Source organism: Delphinapterus leucas, chromosome 1, assembly GCF_059928025.1.
Source record: "Delphinapterus leucas isolate spDelLeu-1000000601 "Yukka" chromosome 1, BTC_Dleu_Yukka2, whole genome shotgun sequence".
In the NCBI taxonomy this organism is placed as follows: domain Eukaryota; kingdom Metazoa; phylum Chordata; class Mammalia; order Artiodactyla; family Monodontidae; genus Delphinapterus; species Delphinapterus leucas.
Genome location: NC_143129.1, coordinates 145,308,733 through 145,332,119, shown reverse-complemented (window position 1 = coordinate 145,332,119; position 23,387 = coordinate 145,308,733). Strand labels below are relative to the sequence as shown.

Genomic DNA, 23,387 nt, shown 5'->3' with positions numbered 1-23,387 from the left:
TGTTTGGGAGGTTGCTACAGCACCTGCTTCTTTGTGAAAGGAAGAACCAATAAAGCAGAAAAGAACAAACACTGTTCTTCTGCCAGCACCAGCCACCTCCTGTTTACAGGCTGCCTCCCACTGGCCTGGACTCCAGCTTCCTCTTCTAGGGAGTCCTGGCTAAGAAAGAGTGAGCCATCAAGGAGTGGGGATGGTGGGCTCTGGGTTTGAGCCTATCAAGCTTTGATCCTGACTCCACCCTTTAAAAACTGTGTGATCTTCGCCAAGCAACTTCATCTCTCTTAGCCCCTGTGAGGTACAAATAACCAAACCAGGTTCCTGGAATGGTTGTGAGGATAAGTGAAAATGGGATATAAGAGCTAAGGCATGTACCAAATGCTCACTAAATATTGCCTGATAATATTTGTGGACAGGGACTGTTGCCTGCCAGTCCAGTAAAAAAATAATGTTGCCCACCATCCCAATCCTATAAAGGTCGAGCCATTAGGTACTGCAACCTCCCACCAATGGTGTACCCTGAGGGGAATTCAGGATGGAGAAAAACAGGAAGCATTCTGTGCTTTGAATTAAGATACATATGTAAAGAATAATTTCAATGAACGCAAATCCTTTCATTTTTCCATACATAGAAAAGTGCCAAAATCTTTCATTTCTGTTGTCTGCTCTTTGTGATTAGCAGTAATCTTTTGGTGTTAGACTACATGTTTTTGTTTTTTCAGCAAAAACCTCCTATGTATCCTGGTTCCTCCCTTCCCTCTTCAGAGCAGTTCCTAGAACTGTCTGAGAGGCTGTCTCCTGGGCTATAGTCCTCAGTAAGGTCCCTGGATAAAACTTAACTTGCAACTTTTAGTTGTGCATTTTTCTTCTGTTGCCATATTCATTAAAGGCCCTCTCCTTTCTTCTGCTTGAAGCTTTACTGTTTCCCAGTGGTATTCACCTTTTGGACATCACTTTTCCCCCTAATGCCTGCAAAGTAGTTTGATCATGACATCCTTATTCCTGCTGTACAGAGGAGAGCCTTCTTTGCAGCCTCTCCTCACATGGAGGAATCAAATGTGTTTCTCCTGCTGAATACCTCTGCCAGAACCCGGAAGCCAAGACTCTTCCTCATACTCCAGCCATGGGGGACAACTTCACGTGCCCTTAGGTGCCCCTCTTCCACTGGCCCCTGTGGCTCTTCAGCCTGGTCTGCCCTGTCCCTGGCTCCTTCATCACCCTGCTCAGACATCACTGCCACTGGAAGCTTCCCAGACCTCCTGAGACATAGCATGAAATAGCCAACTGCCGTGACTAAGTGCCCAGACTCCTGGTGTTGTCAAACCCAAGTCCATGTGCCTGAGGCACGGTGAGGCCAGACAAACGGAAACAGAGTTTGGAGCAGAGGAAGGTTTATTTCAGGGCCAAGTAAGGAGAACAGGCAGCTCATGCTCCAAAGACCCAAACTCCCCAATGGCTTTCAGGGGAGCATTTTTTTTTTTTTTTTTTTTTGCGGTATGTGGGCCTCTCAGTGTTGTGGCCTCTCCTGTTGCGGAGCACAGGCTCCGGACGTGCAGGCTCAGCGGCCATGGCTCACGGGCCCAGCTGCTCCGCGGCATGTGGGATCTTCCCGGACCGGGGCACGAACCCGTGTCCCCTGCATCGGTAGGCGGACTCCCAACCACTGCACCACCAGGGAAGCCCCAGGGGAGCATTTTTAAAGGCAACATTTGGGGGTGAAGGCTGCAGGATTCATGACTTTCTTCTCACTGATATGTTGTGAAGTAGCAGTGCGGTGTTTCAGGAATCCTAACCATCAACTTTCTGGTCCGGACAGTCTGGGGTCTAGTGCTTGTGTCAGCAGGTAGTCGCCATCCTCCACCTGAGTGCTCGGGGGCTCTCAGTTCCTGTAGAACAACTTAAAGATATGCATCAGATTGTTATGCATATTCCTTGAGGAGGAACTAGGACTCTGTTTTCACTAAACTATTATCATTACTTTTCTTGTTTAACTGCTTTTCCTTTGTTTCTATATTCCCACACATCCCTAGTTAGTAACTGCTTGAATCTGCTCTTTGGAACTCAGGGAAGGCCTAGGAGACTAAGCAAGAAATGAGGGGGCGGGGCATGGAAAGGGTCCCCCCTCCCCTTCCTGGGAGACCCTGCAGGGTTCTTCTCAGTTTCCCTGGCTCCCCCCTTACCAGCCATACACACTTCCACAAGCTGCCTGGCCACTCGAAGCCTCATATAAACACAGTACCACCCTCAGAGCCTTGTTGGAGGATGAGAGGTAAAGCTCCTACTTAGCATAGTGCCTGGCTCATAGTAAGAGCTCAGCAAGTGCCAACTGTGTGCACCTAGAAAGCTGGCTTTTGGTCTTCCCCCTGCTACTGACACGCTGAATGGACTCGGGGAAAGTTGGTCTCAGCTTTGGTTTCTCCATCCTGTAAAATGAAGAATCTTAACCCCATGGGCCTGTTGCGGAACTGTTGACTGAAACCGCCTGCCTTGGCCAGACACGGTGATAACTACTCATGGGTTGTCTCACAACAAGAGGTCCCACCAGGAAGGACCCTGAGTCAGACCAAATATGGGCCAAGCAAGATGATTGGCCAGAGACAACCTGGAAATTAACCCCATTACCATAAAACCCGAGACTGTGAGCCACGTGGCAGAGCTGTTCTCTTGGGTTCCCTTACTCTCCTGCTCTCCGTCCAGGTGCCCCTTCCCAATAAAGTCTTTTGCTTTGTCAATATGAAACCGTGCACCTCAGACTGGGACGTGAACCCACGTGCCGGGACTCGAACCTGGCCAAAACCCAGATTGGGACTTGAACCCACACTGCCGGGACTCAAACTCGGTCAAAACTCATAGTATTCCAACTGAGATCACACACCTGGTTTCAGGACTTAATGAAGCTCAGCTTCTTGATGTCTCATCGCAGAAAGAATTCAGTGAGAGACAAAGTAATAGGTAAGAAGTAGATTTATTTAGAGAGAAACACACTCCACAGACAGAGCGTGGGCCATCTCAGAAGGTGAGAAAGGCACCAGGTTATGGGGTTGTCAGCTTTTATAGGGCTGGGCAATTTCATAGGCTAATGAGTGGGAGGAGTATTCCAGCTATTTTGGGAAGGGGCGGGGATTTCCAGGAATTGGGCCACCGCCCACTTTTTGATCCTTATGGTTGGCCTTGGAACTGTCATGGTGCCTGTGGGTGTGTCGTTTAGCTTGCTGATGTGTTACAGTGAGCGTATACTAAGGCTCAAGGTCTAGTGAAAGTTGACTGGTCCTCCATCTTGGACCCATTTGGTTCTAATCAGTTTATGTCATGTCCTTGGGCTATGTCGTTCTTTGAAAGGTTGTGCCCTAACCCCTTCCCTCCTATTTCAAGTACACATGTCTCCTCAGACAATTCATTTCCAAGTGTTAGACAAGACGCCCACTCTCAGGCCGTGGAAGGGGTCCCCTTCCTGCAACAGGCCCATAGATGGGCTTGGTTGGGAGGGGAGGGCAGAATTATGTGCAACCCGTGGTGCCAGTGCCTCTGGGCATTTTTCTGAGAAAGCCACAGCCCAGTGAAGAAGCCCAGGAATGGATGACCACTGAGGTCTCCCTGTCTCTCTTGCGGGGACCAACTGCAGCACCACCAGCCCCTGGCAGGAAGTGGGCCTCTCCTACACCTGAAACACCAAGGCTGACTGATCTTGAAACAGCAGGGAAGTGGGCAGGGCACAACCTATAATAGAATGACATAGCCCTTGAGGATACAACAAACACTGGTTAGAACCATTAGGTCCAAGATGGTGGAAGATTCAACTTCCAGTGGACCTTAAGCCTCATTATACACTCATTGCAATATATTAGCAAATGCTAAATGACACACCCACGGGCGCCATGACAGTTCCAAGGCTAACCATAAAATGTCAAAAAGTGTGCGGTGGCCCAATACTTGGAAATCTCTGCCCGTTTCCCAAAATAGTTGGAATAATCCTCTCATTCGTTAGCCTATGAATTTACCCAGCCCATAAAAACTAACCACCCCATATTTTGGGGCCTCTCGCCTTCTGAGATGGCCCACACTCATCTGTGGAGTGTGCTTCTCCCAGGGCCATTCTCAACTTTTGAGACGGACCACATTCTGTCTATGGAATATGTATCTCTCTAAATAAATGCACGTGTTACCTATCACCTTGTCTCTCACTGAATTCTTTCTGCCAAGAGACATAAAGAACCTGATGTTCGTTAAGTCCTGAGACCAGGTATGCGATCCCAATGAAAAGACAGCGGGTTCAAATCCCAATGTGAGTTGTGCAGTTTCAGCATGAGCAAACATAGGCTCCTTCATCCTTGGCCTCTCCCCAGTGACCTTGTTTTCAACAACTGATCCTCAGGATGTCAGGAACATGTTGGTATTTGAACGCTGGAATGAGTTTCTGAAACTTTTCTTGTTCCTCAGGGATCAGTCAGCTCAACTCTCTTGTCCTCTCTCAGGCTTCGGGGCCCCTGCTGTCCTCATTCTCCCTACTTCCCTCCCCTCCACATACACACATGTTCCACCAGTAAATAGCCCTTGATCATCCTCTCTTCTCTGGCCACTTGGTCATGCCCTGGTATGTTCTTCTTGGGCTTTTGTAATTAAAGGTCACTAGCTCCAGGTGACTTCCTTGCTTACCATGTTTTGATGACACCCACTGCCCTTAGGATGAAGTGTGACACACTGTGCCCTGCAGGATCATGTCCTTGCCCACCTCCTCACCTCCTACTGTTCTATTGCTTTGGCCATGTGGCCTGCTGGGCATTCCCATGCCTTTCTTCATGAGGCCCCTCAGCCGGAAATGCCTTCTCCTCAACATGTACCACTGGAAATTCTCCTCCCCTCCAGAGCCAGCCCAAATGCCCCTCCTCTGGGAAGGAGCGGCTGCTCTGGATCAGTCTTCAGAACCAAGGATGCCCTGAGTGTGCCCGTAGTACCTCGCTTGTGCTGCACTTGGAGAGAAACTCAGCCGAAGATGCCAGAGCCCATTGCTGAGCCTCCCCCAGGCAGGATCGCTGAGGCATCCCGTTCCGGGAACTGATCTTCAGGTCATCAGAGCCCCAAACACGATTGTGTCCTGGCTCCCAAAGGCCCCTCCTTGGCGCCTTCAGCCCAGCATTTTCTGCTGTCCCACCCCTCCTCCCAGTGTGAGGTGCCTCCTCCGTGGGATCCTGTGCTCCTCCAGTGTTGGACCCAGGCCTGCTCACTCCTGGGTGCCTGGCACCCGGCTTGGCACAGATCAGGCATACAGAGACTGTTTAGTGTGTGAGTGAATGAATTAACGTGGCAGTGAATGAACTAGAGCTCACCCGTCTCTCTTGGTGCCCATATTTATTTCAAAACTCACGTGAGACTGATACACAGAACTGATTTTATTAATTTCCAGTGGGGTTATGTCCGTCTCCCTCAACAGGAGTCCCTTGTTGGCCAGATTCCAAGTCCATCTTTCAGAATAAGGGTGGGACACTTTCTGACCCTCAAGCTACCTTTTTATTTGCTTTTTGTTTTATTTTGCGGTACGCGGGCCTCTCACTGCTGTGGCCTCTCCCGTTGCAGAGCACAGGCTCCGGACGCGCAGGCTCAGCGGCCATGGCTCATGGGCTCAGCCGCTCCGCGGCATGTGGGATCTTCCCGGACCGGGGCACAAACCCGTGTCCCCTGCATCGGCCGGCGGACTCTCTACCACTGTGCCACCAGGGAAGCCCCAAGCTACCTTTTTAAATACACTACAGAGACTCTGCCTCCACCCTGGCCAAGATAGAGTCACACTGGTAGATGGAAAGACTTTGGGATTGGGACACCATGGATGGTATTTGAGCCCCAGTTCCAGCCCTTACTTTGCTGTATGATCCTGGTTATTTCTCCCTCTGGGCCACAGTTTCCTCATCTGTTTAATGGGGGTATCCATCCTTGCCTGCCTGGGTGCTGTGAAACTGGAAATGTATGCCGAGAAACAACTCCTTCACTCAGGCTCCGAAACCAAAATACAATCCCTACTTGAAGGAACCTGGGCTGTTTTGTTGGGCAGCTGGTCACGGGGTGAGGGTGGGAGTGGTTGGGAAGAGAAGGGATGGACGGGGGTGGGGGAGGGGCTCCTCAAGCTGTTCTTCCTACAGCTCAGAGCTTCCTGAGGTGGCTTCCTAGGGGCAGGACGACAAGTACCCCGTCTCATGTGCATCTCATGTGATCCATCAGTGGGACCTGCTAGGATTACTGAGCTGAGAAAACACTGAGGCTGCATCCAAGCCCAGGAATATCTGCCTTAGGTACCAAAGGGGCAGGAAGTGGCATATACTTCATATATGTGCCATCCATAAGGGCTAAAGTTCTCAGCTTGGTGTTTAAGCCCAAGACTTATCTTTTCTCCAAGGGGTGACAAGGTCAGTATCTGCAAGCCTGTCTTGGAGTGGAGGAGCAGATTTCCTCTGTGCGGCACCAGAGGCAGGCCTCCGATCATGGAAGCAGATTCCCTTCGTCTTCGTTAGGAGTTGCCTAACATGGTAGTGAGCTCCCCGTCACCGGAAGAATTCAAGCAGAGGCTGAAAAACTTGAAAGCAGGAGAGGCAATTCCTATTCAGAGACAACGGTGTGTAGATCCCACTACATGATCTCGAAGGCTCCTTCCTGCCCTTGTGTACTTGGATTCATAGCACATGTGACAGGTTATCAGTGCCATTCCAACCAGCCTCCCACTCTGGACCCATTCAGGGTCCAGGACAGGAGTACTCATCAGACCAGTCAGAGCAGTGCTGCACGTGATCACGGCAGAGGCTCCTGGGGATACAGCTGCAATATTTGAAGACGGTCGAGGGACAGCGCCACCAGCCAGGGCCGCAGGGCGGGCACACAGTCACTGGGAAGACAGAAGAGCAGCTGCTCTGTCCTGGAATGCCCCACGCACCAGGCAACCTACCATTGCCTCCACAGCCCTGCCCCATCTGACACGGGTTGACTATATTCCTTATTTCCCTGGAGAAGAGAGAATCTAGACTCCCCAACTCATAGGCTGTGCGACCTCAAGCAAGTCTCTCTGTCTGAACCTCAGTTTCAAGGTTGTTATCAAGGAAGATAGGCAAAGTGCCAGGCCCACAGTCAGCGTTCAGTTACTAGTGGGCGCATATAGTCTCCCATCCTCCTCTCTCACCTTGATTCGGTCCCACCAGCCCATTTATGATTCCCTGAGGGCACCTTGCAGACCTCCCTCCTTTGCCCTGGACCCTGGGCCTCCAGCATTCTTCCCTGCCCACCAGCCTCTGCCTGTTGAAGCCCTGTCCATTTTCTAAGGCCTGCTTGAATACTGCGTCATCTGAGAAGCCTCCCTTGATGATTACTTCTCCTATCCACCCCCTCCACAAAAAACCTCTCCAGGACCCCAGCACTTCCTTTTGGCATCATCATGATGTGAGTCCTGGGGGTGGGACATATATTTGACTCCTGACTGTGCCCCAGCAGAACCTGGCACCAGGCCAGCCCCCAACAGTGCTCAGGACATGTTTGTGGGTTGAACACTGGGGAAGAAATTGAAAGGAAACTCTGGAGCAGTGAAAGAACTCGTCTTAGAGTCAGGAAACCTGGGTTTACACCCAAGCCCCCTTCCTATCACTCATCATATTAAGTCACTTCTCCTCTCTGGTCTCAGTTTACCTACATATAAACTGGGGCCAGCGATTCCTGCCTTCCTTTCCTCACAGGGTTGTTGGGTGGTGCAGAGAAGATGAAGGAAGCCCAGGTTCAAACCCCGGCTGGGCCATGTACATACTCCTTACGTGACTGCCCTCTGGGTCCCAGTTTCCTCATCTGTGACCCCGAAAGCAAGTTTCCCACCACAGAAGAATGACTCTCCAGAAGGAGCCCCTTGGAGCGGTAGTGAGCACCCTACCACTTGAAGCATTCAAGGAGGAGTGGAGAACTTCTTCCTAGGATGCAAGAAGGGGATGCAGGGGGAACTTTGGAGATTCTCTCTGTTTAACTTCTGCCCTCTGGCCACTGCCTGGCCACCTGCCCCAGCCAAGCTTGTGCCCAGACCCCTACCTGGGCTCAGTTCATCTGAGCAGTCCCCACAGTTGTTGATCCCATCACACTTTTGGTCTGAGTAGATCCAGGAAGTGGGGTCTCCGCAGTGAGCCACGAGGAAGCCAGGGAAGCTCTGGGGCATGTCTCCTACAGAGGGAGAGATGAGGCAGGAGAAAGTCCACATCTGGCTGCAGCTGCCTCAGGACTATCTGGAGGTGGATTGTCCTGGCCACCCTGGCAGCTGTCAAACTCGGGGTCACTGCCCATCTATCCAGGAAGGGCAAAAGGAGGTTTCTGGGGGAGGAGGTCATCAAGGAGAGAGGAGAGTTCTTTCCCTGTTCACCCAATAGAATGCCCAGAGCCACTTCTCCCTTCTCAGCTCTTGCGCCTTCCCACTCCACACCATTGCTTGCTTTATTCCTCCCTCCAGAAAAGTCTTCCTTGACACCTGTCCAAAACCATTCCAACTGCAAGTCCAGGTTCAAGTTCCTTCACCTCCAGGAAGCCTCCTCCGACTGGAACATAACAAGAATAAATATGAAGCCTTGCACTTGGGTGCCAGAACTCAGGGAATGTGGGATCACATGCTTTGTGAAAGAGAGTCAGAGTATCTTTCTTGAAAGTGGGTTCTGTGTTAGACAGCAGTGTGACAGGTATACCAAAAATTAACACAAACTCAGGCCACATCATTAGAGGTATAACCCAGACTTGGGAGGGGAAAAGCCTTTGCTCCTTGGACTCACCAGAGCCAGCCAGAAGTATCATGGATGCTTCTGGGGCCAGTCCAGGGAGAGGGACATAGGCATTTGGTATGTGTTCTGTAGAGTGCTGGTGGAGTGGGGAAGACCAATCATAAGGGGGTGACTGGGAGTTCAGAGGGCGGCCCGGGTAAGAGGACACTCATAGGGGACAAGAAAACAATCTCCAAATCCATGCAGTGCCATCATCGTGGGAGACAGATTGAAATGTGGTTCTTGGGGGGCAGGGGTTAATGAGAGGGCAGAGTTGGAACCAATCAAGGATGCTACTGGGAGGCAGCTCTAAACTCAGTACAAGGGAGACGTTCCCGTGGAAAAACCAGGCAATGACGGGAGCAGCTGCCTCAAACTGTAGTGAGCTTCCCATCCTGGGAATGTGCAAGCAGAGGCAGAGGGGATTTGGGCATGAGCTGGGACATGGACTAGATGACCTTTAAGATCTCTTCTGGTCTTGAGGGTCCATGATGCAATGACCCTACCCCCATAAGCTACCCCATCCCACCACTCCAACTCACCAGGCTCTCTCCCTCCTCTGTGGCAAGTGCCACGCTCCTCTCTCTTGAGAACTGTCAGGTCTCTAAGGTCTGGGACTAGACCTTCCCATTCGTTCGCTCATTTCATCATTTATTCAGCAAATCATTCTCGATGCCTCTCTGTGCAGCCCTGCACCAGGCACTGGGCCCAATGTCAAGCAGTTTAGGCTTGCCCCATAGGAGTTCACAGGCTGATGGGGGTGGCGAACATGCCAATTGAGAGTGACAGCCAGTGTGACTAGGGCTGGGCTGCAGGGAAGCACAGGGGTTGTGAGAGCCCAAACGAGGGAACGCAATTTAGTTTGGGTGTCAGGGAAGGCTTCCTGGAGGAGGTAGCACTTGAAATCTGCCTTGAGGGTTGTACACAGGTTCTCTGGGCACGGAGAGGCAGAGTGGAGGCATCTCCTAGTGTGGGCACATGTGTGTGCGTGTGAGTGGGACAGGGCGGGGGAAGATGTTCCTGGCTGAGGGCAGCATATAAGCAAAGGCCTGAGGACATCAGGGTGCCTGGCATGTTCAGGGGTGGTCGAGCTTCAGTATGGCTGCAGGGAGAGCTGGAGTTGGGGGAGGCAACTCCCAAGGGGCCCTGGAGTAGCTACTCACGACACAAGGCCTCCTCCTCGTCCTCGCCGTGGGCACAGGTGTGGATGCCATCACAGACCCTGCTGGCTGGGATGCAGCTCCTCCGGTCGTGGCATAGGAAGCCCGTCCTGTTCATCTGTGTCACGCAGGGCTGGGCCCCTGAGTGGGCAGGGCGAGCCCCGGAAGGGTCAAGGGTGGCGTTTACAAGGGCATCACCAAGTTCTCCCCACTGAGCCCCACCTGAGCTGGGGTGAGAGGCTGGGGCAGTGGGGAGGACACTGGGCTCAGCGTCGGAGATGGGGTCCAAGCCCCAGCTCAACCACTTGCCAGCTGTGTGACCATGGGCAGATGACCCAACCTCTCTGTTTCTCAGGTTCCTTTCTGCAAGATAGGGATCATAGCACACACCCCACAGGACAGTTGGGGAGATTACATAAAAGCCTCTGTGTGTGGGCTTCCCTGGTGAAGCAGTGGTTGAGAGACTGCCTGCTGATGCAGGGGACACAGGTTCGTGCCCCAGTCTGGGAGGATCCCACATGCCACGGAACAGCTGGGCCCGTGAGCCACGGCCGCTGAGCCTGCGTGTCCGGAGCCTGTTGCTCCGCAACGGGAGAGGTCACAACAGTGAGAGGCCCGTGTACCGAAAAAGAAAAAAAGCCTCTCTGTTTGAATAACCCTAGAGAGAATGCAGAGAAAGTCATGGTTTATTGAATGACTGTCTCACGGGAAGTTCCTGAGGACAGTGCTCAAGTCAGTGAAGTGGCTTTCACAGTGGGGTTCCTGGTGCAGGTGAAGGTGTCAGAGGCAACGTCCTGGGGCTGGCTGGGGACCGTTATGCCACAATCCCTTACATCTGGGACAACTTTACGGGCTGCAAAGCGCCTTCACATTTTTATTCTATTGTTTCCCCAAAAACCTCTGTGAGGTGTCATCATTAGCCCCATTTCCTAGATGAGGAAAGCAAGACTCAGAGAGGTGCGGCATGCCCGGCCACAGGGCTAATAACCCAGGCTGCTGCCTCTGCTCTTTCCTGAGGCCGGGTCGCCTCCCCAGTGTCCAGGAATGGTGGGGACCATCTGAGTGTCCATCCTTCTGAGAGCCTGCCCTTCCATCCCACTGCGGGGAACACCCAACCCTGGGGCTTCCCCCTAAGAATTAGGGGAGAGAAACCGACAGACGGACTGGGAGGTCTGGCTCCGCAGGCTGTGCATGTGTACACGCATGAGTGCAGGTTGGACGTGGGAGCGGGTTTGTGCCTTTGTGTTTGTGCACATGTGAACCACGGCTCATCTCCTGGAACTGCCTCAGCTAGTGTGAGGGGGCCGACCCTCAGAGACAGTTACATTGTCACACACACACAGCTGCTCACACAGACATACATCAATACACTCGCACATATACAGACGTGTACACACACGGGCACACACACACAGATATGTACCTGCATACACAGACATGTGCATAGATATCTGCACACACACGTACACGCACACATAAACACACAGACACACAGGTACATACATGCAGGCAACTCCTTGTGTGCTCATATCTATCCCCAGTGCCCATGCTCAGGCATGTAGGGTACTGTGGATTTTACCCCCTACTCCACCTGTCCCCTTAGCACCTCCTGCTAGGTGACAGAGCCATCTCTCAGAAAGGTAGGTCTGCTGACACCCTGCCCCCAGCTTAATCCCCGCCCATGGCTCTCTGGATGGTGACCTCCCTCCCAGTGCAGCCTTTGAGGCCCTGGACCTCGGCCCCACCCACTGCTCTGTCTTTCGTGTCCACTGACCTTCTCCTCACATTTCCTCCCATCCCAGGGACTCTGCACAGGGTGTTCCCTGTGGTTTTCCTGCCACCGCTTCCACTAACCAATCCCACTTTCCCTTCATGCCTCAGCCCCCTTTCACTGCGCAAGGAGCCCTTCCTGACTCCTGGACTGGGTCAGAGCCCTGCTCCAGACTCTCAGAGCCCCCACTAACACTGCCTTACTGTACTTATTGGATTAATATCCGCCTCACTCTCCAAACTGTTAGCTGCATGATGGCAGGGTCGGTGTCGGGGCTCACCACTGAAGTCGGGCCTCAGGGATATGTTGGACAGGTCCCTGTCCTCTGTGGCGAAGGCAGACATGCAGATGGATGGCACCACCCAGGGTGAGCAGACTCGGGGAAGAGGAAGTGTGAGAGTTATGGGAGCTGAGACAAGGCTCCTAAACCAGGCAGGCAGGGAGGTCTTCCTGGAGGAGGTGGCATCAGAGCTGGGTCCTCTCAATAGCTCATGCTTATAGATGTGCAAATGGAAGCTCAGAGATGTGTATATGTCAGTGTCTGTGTGTGTCTGTACATGCACCCTAAGGAACTGTCCAAAAGTCATTTCATGGAGAAGCCAGGCAGGGTCAGTTTTCCCCCATCTCTCTGTGTCCCCCTCCCCTCCCAATAAGTCTGACCCACCCTCCCTTGCCCACCCTGACCTGGCGTGCGAGGTGGGGGTCCAAGGATGGCGACCAGGGCAATCAGGGCTGCAAGAGTTGCCAGCAGGAGCATCAGGAAGGCTGAGAGGCAGGCCCCTCGGCACGAGCAGCAGAAAGGGCTCTGGTCTGCTGTGTGGGGTGGGAAACCAGTGATGGAGCAGCCAGTGCTGGGGCCCAGAGATTCCCTGCCCTGACCGCTACCAGTGGTCCCTACCCACTGGGGTCCTGGAGGCAGAGGGCTCCCAAGTCCACCATTATGTTCTCGGCTCTGCCTGTGGACCACCCCCACCAAACACCTGTCTCTGGCCCAGGTCCAGTTGCTGGTGAGTGGCAGTCAGGATGAGGGTCCCAGGTCTCTGCTCCACCCCCCTCACCCTCCTGTCCTTCCATGAGGCTGTCTCCTCAGGAGGAAGAGAGAGATGTACACCTGCGTATCAAGCCCCTACCATGGGGCAAAGACCAAAGCAGGCCCTTCATAGCCATTATTTGTAGTTTTCAAGACAACATTTATTTTATAAATGAGGAGACTGAGGCTCAGAGAAGAAAAGGTTCAGGTCACCTTGTGTGGAGCTGGGATGTGAATCCACACTTATTTGCTGCCCAAACGGGTGCCCTTTCCACATGCCAACTGATTGCTCATTCTGGAGCCCGTCAGAATGCTGATTGGAATCCCAGCTGCACCACTTTCCAGTTGGGCCACACTGAATGGCCACTTTACTTCTCTGTGTCTGTTTCCTCAAATGGAAAATGGGGGTCATAATGCCTACCTTAGAATTGTTGAGCGGATTAAGCTAGGTATTGTATCAGAACAGTGCTTGGGACATAGTAAGTGCTGTAAAGGTTTTAGCTACTATTCATGTTTATTGAGCATCTACTATGTGCCATTCTGTATCTGAAGTACTGTGGAAATAGGTGATGTCCTCCTCCTTTAACTGACTTCGATCCTTTAATATCTGCTTGCTTGTGAAATAATGAAACAAAGTCTTCTTGGGATCCTACTAGATGCCCTGCTCTGTAGAGGACACAAAAGCAGTCACAGCTCTGATCCCCTTGCCCTCCAAAAGCTTGTAGTTGCACTTAGAAGACAAGATGTAGACAGGTAAAAAGAAGAGTGTGGGCACTCCTGCTGTCCTCTGGGGCACAATTATCTCAGAGAGGGGGCAGGAGCGGGTCTGATGCATCTACGTCCCCAGGATCCAGCCTGGGGACATAGTAGGCAGGCACACAGTAGGTGCTTTCTGAATACTCTGATCTAGAGATCCAGGAAACAAGGGAAGGGCCCAATTCAGGTCAGTTCAGGTCATTTCCATATAATCCATTCATATTTCCAGAGCTGCCTACTCTGTACTCAGACTATACCTGTACACCAGCTGCTCACAGAACCAGGTGGCAAGTGTGGTTAAGAAAGCGTGAACAAGGTGTCATGGTGCTTGAAGGAGGGTGGGATTTCCACAGGCAGGAGAGGGGAAGGTGCGAGGAGAGAGCACTCCAGGCAGAGAGCACCTGGATGGCATATGGGGGACAGCAAGTGGCCCCGTGTGTCCGGAGCCTGCAGTGGGCATGCATTGGGAAGGGAGACGATAGCCGATCTATGCTGTAGGAGATGCAGCATAAATCTAAAACCCGTATTCCCTGCAGCCTTAGTCCGTGGCTCCCTTGTAAACTCAGGTAACCAGGGAGACAGCGGGAAGGCTGGCAAGGAGCAGCATCCTGGTTGGCCAAGCAGCCACTCCTCAAACATTTGTGCAGCACAAGCCGGGTGGGTGGGGTCACGGGAGAGCCTCGGGGCCCACGGCCAGATGAAGGCTGCACTTCAAAGCCTGAAAGCCCTTAGGTGCCGATGCCCCAGGGGACAGATGGGAAAAGGAGGCCATTTTCCCACATCATGCCCACCGTGAGCCAGGCTTGAAATAAACAAGCGCCAGTGTGGAGCAGCAAAGGCACCGGGGCTCTGCAACCAGAGGGACCCTGATTCGAATTTGAACCCTGCCTCCCTCCTCCCATCCGTGTGGGATCCCAGCTTGGCTGAGCTACCTTCACCTCCCTTCACCTCAGCTGCCTCATCTATTATTGCCCCCTAATAGGAGCCCCTCTCAGAGCTGTCCTGAGGGTTGAAACAGGCCCTGCGATGCCGGGCACATAACAGGGCCTTGATCCTTGATCCTTGATAGTTATTAGTAGTAGCTACCTCTCTGGGGCTGTTTCCTTAAACGATCAAATGAAGGCCAAGATGGAAACACATAGCAGGTGCTTAATAAATGTGTTCTTTCCTTCCTTTATTCCACAGAGGTAAAGCAAACTGTCCTGGTCACAAGGTGAGCCAGTGGCCAAGAACAGGTGCTAAATAAGTGCGTAATCCTGCCTATTTTATCCCTCAGAGGTAAAGAGAATCACCCAGGTCACCCTCTGAGCCAGGGACTCGACTCCAGAGCTCTTTCCTCTGTAGGTTGCCGGGGGTACTGTATGTGGCTCTGTGCCTGTGAGCACACACTAGGTGCTCCACACATGCTTGTGCATGGAGAGAATGAACCACCCTATTAAACAAATGGCTGTCAACATGGTTGGCCAGGATGCTGGGAGCAAGGGGACATCAGCAAGGGGACAGAGGTCTGAGAGAGCGGGAGCCCCCTTTGTGTCTCTGTAGCAACGGCCCAGCTTCAAGGGAGCCCCACGTTGGGGAGGGACTGGCCCCAGGCCCTCCGTCCTTTACCTTGCCTTCTGGGGAGGGCTTTGCTTCCAGCGGCAGCAGCATTGCCATCCCCCTGCCCAAGAGAACAGAGTGAGGGGTGGGCTGAGGTGAGGCGAGGTCCAGCCTCAGGGAGCCAGACTGAAAAGTTTTTCAGAAGTGTCACCAAGAGCCTCAGGGGAAACCACGGGCCCTCCCACTCCAGCATGCTGAATGCCCCAAACTCATCACGTCCACTTCACGTTCCCACACCCATGCCTGTACTGTGCCCTGGAATGCCTTTTCCTCCACTGTCCACTTGGCAAACATTCATCCTTCAAACCAGCTCAGGCGGCTCCCCTTGGAGAGGATCCCCCTGATGTCCCCTCCCATAATGTCGATCGTTCTCTCCCTTGGCCTCTTCTCCCCTCCCAGCACTTATCACCTGAACCGTGTACCTGGTTCACCTGTTGGGTCCCCGTAGAGAGCCTCCAGGGTGGTGGAGGACCGGAGTCACCTCAGTGTCTCCCCTCTTTACTGCCCACCCTTAGCCTGAGGTTGGCTCCCCCTGGTCAGGAGCTGTCTCAGGGCAGCTCTTACCTGGGGGAAGATCTTGTTCATGTCTCAGGCTCCCGGCTCCAGTCTCTGGGCCCTGGGTGGGTGCAGAGAACTCAGCGCAGGTTCCCTGCCTGTCACCAGGGGCAGCCTGGAGGAGGGATGACAGCAGGCCTCGCCTGGCCGCACCCTCCCTGTGGGCAGGCCCCTCCCAGGCTGCCTCCCATGCTGCGGAAAGGGCAGCAGGGCCCTGCTCCTGCCTGGCCCTTCCCCACTCTGCAGTCTGACAGAGACACTCCAAGGTTGGAGTTCTCATCCCCATGTTACAGGCGGAGAGTCTGAGGTTCATAGAGGGAGAAACTGCCCTCAAGTCACACAGTGTGGGTTTGGTGGGGGCATTAACCCAGGAACTTTTCAGGGTGTGATTTTTCCTGCACATCAATTATGAGACTGGAGGATGTCAGGCCCCGCAACTGCATGAAGATCCAGGCGGAAATACCCAGGATGAACGTTCCGGTGGCTAAAAAGCAGGGGTCATTTTTATTCATTGATGTTTGTTCAATTAAATATGTAACCTAGGTGGAAAGAATATGCATTTCCCACTAAAATTATAAAGCAAATATAATTTTAAATTATTTTCTTTAAAAAAGTGGCCGTGTACTTTAAATTTTTCCGGAGATGATGCCTGTGATGGGGGAGGGGTGGGGGCAGGTTGCTTCCCTGAATAATGCCTTCTACCAATTCAGCTCATCCCTCTGCTGAGGAGACCTGGGAGCGTAAGGGTCTGGTTGGAAGCCCTGGACCAAGGGAGGAGTGGTGTCCACCTCCAGAAGTGAGCTTGGGGGCTCCAGGGAGGGTCCCTCTGTACGCAGGCTGCCTCTGATGCCCATGGGTTGCCTAACCTGTAACCAGCCTTTTCTTTTTTGTTGGGATATAAACTACCAAGTCCACGGGGATGGGGGTGGAATGGACAGACTCAGCGGCAGCCCTCAACAGGCGGCAGCGCTGGGAAGGGCTAAGCTATAGGTCAGGGGAAGACGATTCTCATGCGGGCCCTGCCACTGGCTCTGCCGTGGGCAAGTCATTTCCTTTCTCCGAGTCTCAGTTCTCTTGTCCAGAAAAAGAAGGAATTGAACTGGATGAAGAGGATGTCTTAGTTTGGGGATCCCCATAATCAGACCTAAGACCAGTTTTGAAGGCAAGCAGATTTAAGAGGGAGCAATCCCAGGAAACACCGGGGGAGTGAGGGAAGTGAGGCTCCAGTAACAGGAGTGTTATCACACCCATCCCACTGTGGGCAAGAGGAACTTTCTCTTGCTAAGGATTTCGGGAGAAGATGCACATCAGAGTCACCCCACCCGAGCGTAAGGGAACTGAGGTATGCATTTGCCAGTTCTTGCCAGTCACTGGCTGAGAACTGCTGGAGGGTATTTATTCCTGGCACCCCTTGGCCCGCCTTAGGCAAAGAGATGCCAGTGTTGGCAGCTGCAAGCTAGGCTGATGTGCCCTGAAATGGAAAGGGCTGAGGGGTACGGGCAGGACCCTCATGGCATGTGCTGAAGGTGCATCGACATTTCACCTTGCATGCCAACTCCAGCTGATTGTTGAGAGTGTCTGGAACATGAGGTTCAGAAGGATTATGAGGTCAGGACTCAGGGTTTTGTGATTGAATAGTGATGTCTGCCATGGGTATAAGAATGGAGAGTGGTATCGTGCATGATGACCATTTTGCCATTCTGGGACCAACACATGTCCTTAAACTCTGGTTTTCCTTTTTTTTTTTTTTTTTGATAAATTTATTTTATTTTTATTTATTTATGGCTGCATTGGGTCTTTTTTGCTGCTTGCGAGCTTTCTCTAGTTGTAACGAGCGGGGGCTACCCTTCGTTGCGGTGCACAGGCCTCTTATTGCAGTGGCTTCTCTTGTAGCGGAGCACGGGCTCTAGGGCACGCGGGCTTCAGTAGTTGTGGCACACGGGCTCAGTAGTTGTGGCTTGCAGGATATACAGCACAGGCTCAGTAGTTGCGGCGCACGGGCTTAGTTGCTCCTCAGCATGTGGGATCTAGCCGGACCAAGTCTCGAACCCGTGTCCCCTGCATTGGCAGGCAGATTCTTAACTACTGCGCCACCAGGGAAGCCCTGGCCTTTCTTGACTGTGATTCTTTAGTGTTCTTTTATGAAAAGACTCTTCAGGGATATGAAATTTCCTTTCCTCTGGACTCCTGCTCCAGTCCAGGTACAGCCACACCTGGCTGTGCTGGCAGCATTGTATCTCTCCAGGGCTCAGGCTGTCACCAAGAACCCTTGAGTGAAGGGCAACAGGGGGTCCTGGAAAGATGGAGGAGAGGCCCTGGTGCCTCAATCCCTGAACTTCCTGGTGTCACAGCCAGGTTATATTGAGGAGAAAAAGGACTTGGGCTGCATTGTACAACCTCCACCTCCACCCTGCTGGGCTCCCTTCCCTGCTTGGGCCATGGCACACCTGGGTAAACTTCTAGCAAGAGTGGGAACTTTGGAGCTGATGGTCCAAATGGTCCCACCACTAGCTGTGTGACCTCTGATACGTCACTTAACCTCTCTGAGCTTCAGCTCTCCCATCTACCTCTCTAAACTTCTTTTCCACTCATTCCTGAAGAAAGGTGGTGCCCCAGTAGATGGACCTCTTCGTCCTCCCCACTCAATACCCAACACTGCACCAGGCCCCCTTGGCCCACCTGCTCCAAACTCTCCCTTCTTCCCCCCTCCCTTTCCCTGGGAAAAAAGTTTCAAAAACTTAATACAGAAAACTTGGAAGAATAATGTATCCACCATCCAGAGATAAAAAAACGTTAACATTTTTGTCATTTTTGCTTCAGACTTCTTTTTCCATCAAGTATAGCAAAAATTGAAGGTCTCTTATTTCCCCAGTTTTATTATTCCTTCCCTCCCTCCCCAGGGTCAACCAGTTTCCTGAATATGCCTTGCATGATTCCAATGGCTGGTTTTTACACACTCTCTAGACACACACATACACATACATCTAGAATCACAGTGCAGGGTCCCCTCAACTTTACCAGATATGGCCAAACTGCTCTTCCAGGTGGCTGTACCAGTTTGCGCTCCCATTAGCAGCATGTGAGAGTTTCTGTCTCCCCAGTCTTGAAAGTGTCAGACTTTCCAACACCCATCTCGGTGTGGTTTTTTTTTTTTGGCTGTGTTGGGTCTTCGTTGCTGTGTGCGGGCTTTCTCTAGTTGCAGCTAGCGGGGGCTACTCTTCACTGCAGTGCGCGGGCTTCTCATTGTCGTGGCTTCTCTTGTTGCGGAGCACAGGCTCTAGGCGCGCAGGCTTCAGTAGTTGTGGCATGTGGGCTCAGTAGTTGTGATTTGTGGGCTCTAGAGCTTAGGCTTAGTAGTTGTGGCGCACGGGCTTAGATGCTCCGTGGCATGTGAGATCCTCCTGGGCCAGGGCTCGAACCCATGTCCCCTGCATTGGCAGGCAGACTCCCAACCACTGTGCCACCAGGGAAGCCCTCGGTGTGGTTTAATTTGCGTTTCTCTAGTAATTCCTATGGCCACCACCAATTGCTAACATTTATTGAACACCTATTTTGCCACATGCTGTACTACATGTGTTAGGTATATTAACTCATTCAGTCCTCCCAACCACGGATGATGGGAACTATTATTATCTCCATTTTACAGATGAGGAAATTGAGGCACAGAAACAATAAGTTACTCGCCCAAGGTTCACAGTTGAAAGGAAGCATAGCTGGGATGCAGACTTGGGTGGCTGAAAAGTTCACACTCTACTCCTACCTATCGCCTCACTTCTCAAAAGTGTGGTCTTCGGACCAGCAGCATCCTCACCTGTGAGAGATGGGGTCTCACCCCAGAACTACCAAGCCAGAACCTGCATTTTAACAATGCTTTTCCATGTCATGGAAAAAGCCAAACGAACTTTTTGGCCAACCCAGTATATTGGTCATATGGATTTCTTCCCTGGTGAATGGCTTTTTCCTATCTGTTGCCCATTTTTCTATGGGTGGTTTATCTTTTTCTTATTGACTTATGGATTTCTTTATGTTGGATTTGAATCATTTGTTGCATGGATCATACATCTCTCTCCCAGTCTGCAGCTTGTCACTTGCTTAGAGTGATTTTTGCTGGCTCCCTCCACCTTTCTAAATCCATCTTTCTTGCCCAGAACCAGGCGATAATCTCACTTCATGAAGCCTTCTTCGACTCTCCCCCTTACCCTGGATTTACCTTTCCCTATATTCCTTACGGTCAAGGGCCCCATCTGACCCTGGCTGTGGCTAGCGGAGACCCTCTGCACGTGAGATCAGCAAACCTCACCTTGAGTCAGGCAAACCTGAGTTTTTATCCCGATTCTGCCAAATTAATACCTACCTGATTTAAGATGGCAAGTCACAGCCTCTCTGTTTCCTCATCTGAAGAATGGGGATAAGAATACTTACCTCAAAGAGTTGTGGTTAGAACGAAGCGAGTGCACATATGTGAAAGGGTTCTGCACCCTGGGAGGGTGCAATATTGTTTCTGGATGACTTGGTTTGTTTATAATTACAAAGAGATCTGCTTGGGGGCTGGGACTCCTTCTTAGCCCAGTGCCTGGCTCTGGGTTGGACAATGCTAAGTGGGTGCCACAGCTAGATTGAGCCAGGGACCTGAGAGATCAGCTTCCATACCTGCCTAGAGGTGAGGCCAAGTCCCTGCCTCAATACTTACCGCTCCTCCCCTGTGCCTTCCATAACTCTGAGAGCCCTGGCTGGCCACCTCTCCTCTCTGGGACTGTTTCCTCAATTCTAAAATGGAGATGTTAAACCCCATCCTGCTTTCCTAGAGGGATGCTGTAAGGAAGGACCCATTTAAAATGATAGAGTGCTATAAAGGGCTTTGCAAAAGTTATGGGGAATCAATAGATAAACTTCATCATGAAATATCTAAGTAGACACTTTTACAAGACAGCTTATAATATTGCTTAGTGCCGATGATTCAAATTTTATTGATGCTTACAGACTTAAGTGTTATGAAATTATCGGATGTGGGGCTCCAATAATGACTGCATGATGGTATACCCTGAGGTAACATTATCAAGAGCTTTGGTTGAAACCTCTCATTTCTAATCATTTGTTGATTTCTTTCCATCCAAGCCTTCAATTATTGCTGCAATGTTGCAAAATAATTCAGGTATGAAAAACATACAAGAAACAGTAAAATGAACCCAAATAATTTAGAATTGAAGAGGCAAACAAAAATATTTTACTCTTAAAACGACGAAGTAAAATTAGACAACCTCTAAACCAGGGGTTCAGTGAACTTGGATGAGAAAAAAATTAAATATTTTCACTAACGTCTAACTGAAATATAGCATTTCCTTCAATTATGAACATAGGCAATAAATGACAGGACTGTTAGCAGTACTGTGACTTTATCATTAATAGAAATCAGATTTAGATATCACAGATGTTGCAGAGATTTCAAAACAATAGTTTGAAATTACTTTGAAATTCCAATAGATTTAGAACCACCAGTAGGCCTTATTTTATGTGCTAATAAAGAAGTACATATATACATAATTGCAAATTTTTGAAAATACCTTAATAACTGTATTTTAATATAGTTTACTTTGCAATCCTGCATACTTAGTTTTATGCATGTGAAAACATTATTCTGAGGAACAGTCCATAGGCTTCACCAGATTATCAAACGGGTTCATGGCATGAAAAAGGGTCAAGAACACCTGCTCTAAACAGATAAGTCATTAACATCACAGGAAGAGAATACTTAATAGTGAAATATGTAAAGCTGGCTTCAACAATTACACACTTCAGAAAAGGTATATTAACTGTACTTCAGAACTTACAATATTGCAGGGAGTCAGAAAATCCACACTAATTGTACAATCTAGCTTTCCACAGAAGGCTGCATTTCCCACTATCTCAATCTTTTATCTCTGTCACTGGACATACCTCCACCCCCAGACTCTAGTCTAGAACAAGTAGTCAGAGAAAGAAAGATAAAAAAGGTAGCTCATACTGATGATACTCATATGCAAACATAACCTACTCAGCAACTGGAAATGTGGTGGGAGGGGCTCAGGAACACCTGGGTTAGTTGAGGCTGGGCCGGCAAACCTAGAATTTGAGGACGGTGATAAGTTGACCAAGTATTGTGGTTTAAAAATTTAGCCCAATGTGAAACCTGGTAAGAAGCTTAGGAATGCATGGGACAGCCTTCCCAGTTTGCTTGGCAATACTCAGATTGTGACTGTGACCCAAAGACTAGGCTTACCATCCAAACAATAAGGTGGAGGAACAGACAGCCTTATACATAAAAGCTCAAAAATATACGTGAAACACAATGAAATAGGATTACTGGGCGTTCAAAAACAAAAACAAAACCCTGGGAAGGGAATGGAATTTCCCATTTCTCTGTGGCTGGATAAGCACAAAATTTAATAGACCCTGGTGGTTACCGTAGAGCTAAGACATTGCTGGCCTCTGGACTTGCCCCTCTGGTCTATCGTGCACGCTGTTGCCACGTGCATCGTTCTAAAGCACTGCAACTCTTGCTTAAAACCTTTCTATGCTTTCCACCTTGCTCAGGACCAAGTCCAGGTTTAATGAGGTCCTTTATTATGTGATCCGCCAAGCCCTATCTATAGCTATACTTTTGTATGCTCTGTGTCTGCCTGCTAAACAATTATTGTTCCCCACCCTCTTGCCTCTAGGTCTTTGAGCATACTGTCCCCACTGCCTGAAACACTGCTCCTTATATTTTGTTTGGCTTCCCTTTTCCCTCTAGGTTTAAGCTTGGTTATCACTTCCTCCCAGAAGTTCGGGGTCCCCTCACAGTACTCCATGCTTATCTGGTCACAGCACTTACCACATTAATAATAGTCTGTCTCCCTCTTTAAAATCTGAGCGACCAGAGTTGGGCACTGGGTCTTGTTTGTTGTTGCAGTCCCATCCCCCAGCATGGGGCTTGGCACTCGGGCTCTCAAGTGGTTGTTGAATGGTTAAACTGTGGATCTCTAATATGGTATCTCGGCAAAAATCACTACCGTGGTGTGGGGACTCAGCTGAGAATGTTATATAGACTGCACCAAAGGTTGGGGGGCCTGATTAGCTTTACCGAAAAAGATCTAGAACCCTCTGATTCTCCACATGTAGTCCTAAGATACTTAAGAGCCCACAAAAATTATAATAGAACTATTTTATATATTTAAAAAATCATAATGGAAATGGCACATTTATCTAAGATAAAGCCACACAGACTAATAATAAGGGATAAAGTTTTTGCTTTTGGCTCAGAGTGAAAGTACCAGGTTTCACACGCTAACGAGCAGCTCAAATTCGCTGATAATACATCATATGAACTTTTAAGATAAGATTGATAGACCAGATAATCTGGTAATTTCTGATTTACAAAAAATATATCATATATAAAAGGTATTCATGAAGTTTTGTGAAAAGATTGGGAATCTTGGGCCTAAATCATTCATTATGGTGATTTCTACTGTGTTTGTAATTGCCTGAATCAGTGTATCTATCTCTTACACCAGGGACCTGAACCAAGCAAGAAGGACCTCAGGAGTCTGGGAGGTTTGAACCAGACTCAAGGGTCTTGATAATTTGCCTAGAACCAAGGCAAGCTTCCCAAGAATATGCTGTGTGGTAGGAAAGAAGGTGATACCTGTCTAATGGAAACAAGTAAAGTTGGGTCCACCCAAAGGGCTAAACTGTTACTTTAGAAGGGGCCAGTTTCTTTGCTTTTGTTGCAGTTTTCAAGTCAC

General features: G+C 50.4%; 1 protein-coding gene across 1 annotated transcript; it reads right to left on the bottom strand.

Annotated features, from left to right (window-relative positions):
* Window positions 1–6,650: 6,650 nt before the first annotated feature.
* LDLRAD1 (low density lipoprotein receptor class A domain containing 1) lies at window positions 6,651–12,477 on the bottom strand. The gene is made up of 4 exons (XM_022574995.2): window positions 12,372–12,477; window positions 9,920–10,057; window positions 8,044–8,172; window positions 6,651–6,865 (listed from the first exon to the last, which is right to left on the bottom strand). Exons 1-4 carry the CDS (start codon window positions 12,442–12,444, stop codon window positions 6,717–6,719), a joined length of 489 nt encoding a protein of 162 aa, XP_022430703.2. The 5' UTR covers window positions 12,445–12,477; the 3' UTR covers window positions 6,651–6,716.
* Between the last annotated feature and the right edge of the window lie 10,910 nt (window positions 12,478–23,387).

What these genes read in the sequence shown, in the direction of transcription:
- LDLRAD1 (XM_022574995.2), bottom strand. Translation starts at nt 12,444, where the DNA reads ATGCTCCTGCTGGCAACTCTTGCAGCCCTGATTGCCCTGGTCGCCATC. An exon ending in CGAGGAGGAGGCCTTGTGTC is followed by an intron (nt 8,173 to 9,919) that starts GTGAGTAGCTAC and finishes CTCCCTCTGTAG; the next exon opens with GAGACATGCCCCAGAGCTTC. An exon ending in CTCAGATGAACTGAGCCCAG is followed by an intron (nt 6,866 to 8,043) that starts GTAGGGGTCTGG and finishes CTGTCTTCCCAG; the next exon opens with TGACTGTGTGCCCGCCCTGC.